The 5871-nt window shown below is 54.1% G+C and overlaps 1 protein-coding gene across 1 annotated transcript in view; it reads right to left on the bottom strand.

Moving 5' to 3' along the window:
• The window catches only part of LOC122547985 (protein scribble homolog), a gene marked incomplete at its 3' end in the record, with an annotated part of 35286 nt that overhangs the window by 18885 nt on the left and 10530 nt on the right, over positions 1-5871 (bottom strand). The window contains exon 2 of the mRNA XM_043686538.1: positions 1258-1437. Within this exon, the coding sequence (XP_043542473.1) occupies positions 1258-1364 (107 nt within the window). The remainder of the gene's footprint in view (positions 1-1257; positions 1438-5871) is intronic.

Here is a 5871-nt window from a genome sequence, read left to right as displayed (position 1 = left end):
GGCTCCGGCTCTCAGACACATACTCACTCTCCCTGGGATACGGGCTCTCTCTAAGACACACACACACACACACACACACTGACTCTCCCTGGGGTATGGACTCTCTCTCTCACACACACTGACTCTCCCTGGGGTATGGACTCTCTTTCTCACACATACTGCATCTCCCTGGAGTACGGGCTCTCTCTCTCACACACACTCTCTGGGGTATGGGCTCTCTCTCTCTCTTTCTCACACAAACACACACACACATTCTCCCTGGGATATGGGCTCTCTCTTTCTCTCACACACATACAGTCTCTCCCGGGGGTAGGGTCTCCCACACATCAAGGGGAAGTGTCCTCAGATACTGAGACAGTTGTCTGAATCTGAAAGACATTGTAGACCGGCTCAGCCAAATGCTTGTGAAGTGTGTAGAGCCATATAGCTGATCCTTAGCCCAATTGTTCCGCTTTCTACATCATGTCCGAACAGCAAGTGCCACAAGAGGGCACTTTCAGGCGTCAGGAACGAGGATGATGAGGAGCCCATACCCTGCGTTAATATATCCAGCCAAGCCCCAGCCTTGGGGGAGCAAAGTGTAGCTCCGTGCTGTGAGTTGGACAGTAGTGTTGGGGTCGGGAGATTGAGTGGAGACGATGGGTTTTGACGTGTAGCTCCGTGCTGTGAGTTGGACAGTAGTGTTGGGGTCGGGAGATTGAGTAGAGACGATGGGTTTTGAGGTGTAGCTCCGTGCTGTGAGTTGGACAGTAGTGTTGGGGTCGGGAGATTGAGCATTGACTATGGGTTTTGACGTGTAGCTCTGTGCTGTGAGTTGGACAGTAGTGTTGGGGTCGGGAGATTGAGTAGAGCCGATGGGTTTTGACGTGTAGCTCTGTGCTGTGAGTTGGACAGTAGTGTTGGGGTCGGGAGATTGAGTAGAGACGATGGGTTTTGACGTGTAGCTCCGTGCTGTGAGTTGGACAGTAGTGTTGGGGTCGGGAGATTGAGTAGAGCCGATGGGTTGTGACGTGAAGCTCCGTGCTGTGAGTTGGACAGTAGTGTTGGGGTCGGGAGATTGAGTAGAAACGATGGGTTTTGAGGTGTAGCTCAGTGCTGTGAGTTGGACAGTAGTGTTGGGGTCGGGAGATTGAGTAGAGACGATGGGTTTTGACGTGTAGCTCCGTGCTGTGAGTTGGACAGTAGTGTTGGGGTCGGGAGATCGAGTAGAGCCGATGGGTTGTGACGTGAAGCTCCGTGCTGTGAGTTGGGTCTCACCTTGCAGCCCTCCACATGGCTCGTTTCTCAGCCTCGAGTGCCCTCCGCTCAGCGGGAGACAGCTCCTTATCCCGTGCCCCAGGCAGGTCGGGGCTCTGCATCCGCATCCTCTCCTGATAGCGTCTCTCTGCCTTGGCCGTGCGGATTGGAGCCACGGGCTCGGGGTACGCTGGGGACAGTCTGCAGGGCAACATACACCTCACCGTAAACAAACCAGGCACTGGGCATGGCACAGGGACACCGTACACACATGCGCACCGATGTCGTCATGGTAACATGTACCACATAGCGCCATTGCGACAGGTACACGCGCACACAGCGCGCCATGGCGACACATATACACACACACACAGTGCATCATGACAACAGGTACACACTCACAGCAGGCCATTGCGACAGGTACACACTCTCACAGCACCATGTTGACAGGTGTCTCTCACACACAGTACCATGGCGACAGGTATACACACACACACCCAGCAGGCCATGGCGACAGGTACAGGTACACACACACTCACACAGCGCCATGTTGACAGGTGTCTCACACACACACAGCACCATGGCGACAGGATCGCACACACACACCGCGCGCCATGGCGACAGGCACACACGCGCACACACAGTGCGTCATGGCGACAGGTACAGGTGCACACACACAGTGCGCCATGGCGACAGGTACATACACACACACACACACCATGGCAACAGGTGTACACACACACAGCGCGTGCCATGGCAACAGGTACGCACACAGAGCGCGCCATGGCGACAGGTACATACAAACACACACACAACAATGTGTATACACACACACACACACGCACCATAACAGCGATGTACATACACACATAGCGTCACGGCGATGTGTACACACAGAGCGTCACGGTGATGCATTTATACACACACACACACACACAGTGTCACGGTAACGTGTACATAAAGACACGTGCAAACAGCGTCACGGCGATGTGTATACACACACAGCTTCGTGGCGATATGTGTACACACACACCGTCACGGCGATGTGGATACACACACAGACACGCGCACACACCATCACGGCGATGTGTATATACAAACACACACACAGCATGCCATGGCGACAGGTACAGGTACACACACACACACACAGCTTGCCATGGCGACAGGTGTACACACACACACACACAGCACGCCATGGCAACAGATACACACACACAGCGCCATGTCGACAGGTATATACACACACACACACGGCGCCATGGCGACAGGTACACACACACAGCGCACCATAGCGACAGGTACACATACACACAGTGCGCGCCATGGCAACAGGTACAGGTACACACACACAGCGCGCGCCATATTGACAGGTACACACACACAGCTTGCCATGGCGACAGGTAAACACACGCACACAGCGTGCCATGGCAACAGGTACACACACACAGCGTGCGCCATGGCGACAGGTACACACACACAGCGTGCCATGGTGACAGGTACACACACACACACACACACACAAAGCGTGCGCCATGGTGACAGGTACAGGTACCGACACACAGCGCGCGCCATGGTGACATGTACACACGTACACACACACCGCGCCATGGAGACAGGTACATACACACACACACAGCGCTGGCCATGGCGACAGGTACAGGTACACACACACAGCGCGCCATGGAGACAGGTACATGCACACACACAGCACGCGCCATGGTGACAGGTACACACACACACACACCGCGCCATGGCGACAGGCACACACACACATCGCGCCATGGCAACAGGCACACACACACACACCGCCATGGAGACAGGTACACGTACACGCGCGCGCGCACACACACACACACACACACAGCGCGCCATGACGACAGGTACATACACACACACAACGCGCGCCATGCGACAGGTACACGTGTACACACAGTGCGCCATGGCGACTGGTACATATACACACACACACAGCGCGCCATGACGACAAATACATATATATACACACACACTAACAGTGTGCGCCATGGCAACAGATGTACACACACACACACACTGCGCCATGGCCTCAGGTACATACACATACACAACGCGCGCCATGGCGACAGACAGAGACACACACATACACACACACACACACACACACACACACACACACACACACACACCATGGCAACAGGTACATATACACACAGAGCTTGCCATGGCGACAGGTAAACACACACAGCACTATGGCGACAGGTACACACACACGCACACAGCGTGCCATGGCGACAGGTACACACACACACACATACAGAGCGTGCGCCATGGCGACAGGTACACGTATACACACACAAAGTGTGCAATGGCGACAGGTACATACACACACAGCGCTGGCCATGGCGACAGGTACACACACACACACCGTGCCATGGCGACAGGTACACACACACACACAGCGCGCGCCATGCGACAGGTACACATGTACACACAGTGCGCCATGGCGACAGGTACATATACACACACAGTGCACAATGGCGACAGGTACATATACACAAACACACAGCGCGCCATGACGACAAGTACATACATACACATACACAGCACGCCATGGCGACAGGTACATATACACACGCACACACAGAGCATCACGACAATGTGTATACACACACACACATACCATCACAGCGATGTACATACACACACAGCGTTACGGTGATGCATTTATATATACACTTAAACACACACACACACACACACACACACACACACACACAGAGTGTCACGGTAATGTGTACACAAAGACGCGCACACAGCCTAACGGCGATGCGTATACAGCCCCCCCGGTCACGGCGATGTGTACACACACACACCCCCCGTCACGGCGATGTGTATACACACACACACACACACACAGTGCACCATGGCGACAGGTACATACATACACATACACAGCGCGCTCCATGGCGACAGGTACATATACACACACACACACACACACAGCTCGCCATGGCGACAAGTACATACATACACACACAGCACGCCATTGCAGACAGGTACACGTACACACATAGCGCGCCATGGCGACAGGTACATACACAGTGCACCACGGCGACAGGTACATATACACAAACACACAGCGTGCCATGACGACAAGTACATACATACACATACACAGCGCGCTCCATGGCGACAAGTACATATACACACACACACACACACAGCGCCATGGCGACAAGTACATACATACACACACAGCACGCCATTGCAGACAGGTACACGTACACACACAGCACGCCATGGCGACAAGTACATACACACACAGCACGCCACTGCAGACAGGTACACGTACACACACACACACACCGCGCCATGGCGGCAGGTACATACACACACACACACACACACAGCGCCATGCGACAGGTACACATGTACACACAGTGCACCATGGCAACAGGTACATATACACACACACACAGCGCGCCATTGCAGACAGGTACACGTACACACACACAGCGCGCCATGGCGACAGGTACATACATACACACACAGCGCGCCATGGCGACAGGGACATACACACACACACAGCACGCCATGGCGACGTACATATACACACACAGCGCGCGCCATGCGACAGGTACACATGTACACACAGTGCACCATGGCAACAGGTACATATACACACACACACAGCGCGCCATGGCGACAGGTACATACACACACACACAGCGCGCCATGGCGACAGGTACATATACACACACACAGCGCGCCATGGCGACAAGTACATACATACACACACAGCGCGCCATGGCGACAGGTACATACACACACACACAGCACGCCATGGTGACGTACATATACACACACAGCGCGCGCCATGCGACAGGTACACATGTACACACAGTGCGCCATGGCGACAGGTACATATACACACACACACAGTGCCATGGCGACAGGTACATATACACACACAGCGCACCATGGCTAGAAGCACATACACACACACACACACAGAGCATCACGGTAATGTGTATACACACACACACATACCACCACAGTGATGTACATACACACACAGCGTTACGGTGATGCATTTATATATACACTTAAACACACACACACACACAATGTCACGGTAATGTGTACACAAAGACGCGCACACAGCCTAACGGCGATGCGTATACAGCCCTCCCCCCCCCCCGGTCACGGCGATGTGTATACACACACACACACACACCCCGTCACGGCGATGTGTATACACACACACACACACACCCCGTCACGGCGATGTGTATACACACACACACACACACCCCGTCACGGCGATGTGTATACACACACACACACACACCCCGTCACGGCGATGTGTATACACACACACACACACACCCCGTCACGGCGATGTGTATACACACACACACACACACCCCGTCACGGCGATGTGTATACACACACACACACACACCCCGTCACGGCGATGTGTATACACACACACACACACACCCCGTCACGGCGATGTGTATACACACACACACACACACCCCGTCACGGCGATGTGTATACACACACACACACACACCCCGTCACGGCGATGTGTATACACACACACACACACACCCCGTCACGGCGATGTGTATACACACACACACACAC

This window comes from Chiloscyllium plagiosum, unplaced genomic scaffold (genome assembly GCF_004010195.1).
Source record: "Chiloscyllium plagiosum isolate BGI_BamShark_2017 unplaced genomic scaffold, ASM401019v2 scaf_9256, whole genome shotgun sequence".
Lineage (NCBI taxonomy): Eukaryota > Metazoa > Chordata > Chondrichthyes > Orectolobiformes > Hemiscylliidae > Chiloscyllium > Chiloscyllium plagiosum.
This window is presented reverse-complemented; position numbering and strand designations above follow the sequence as displayed.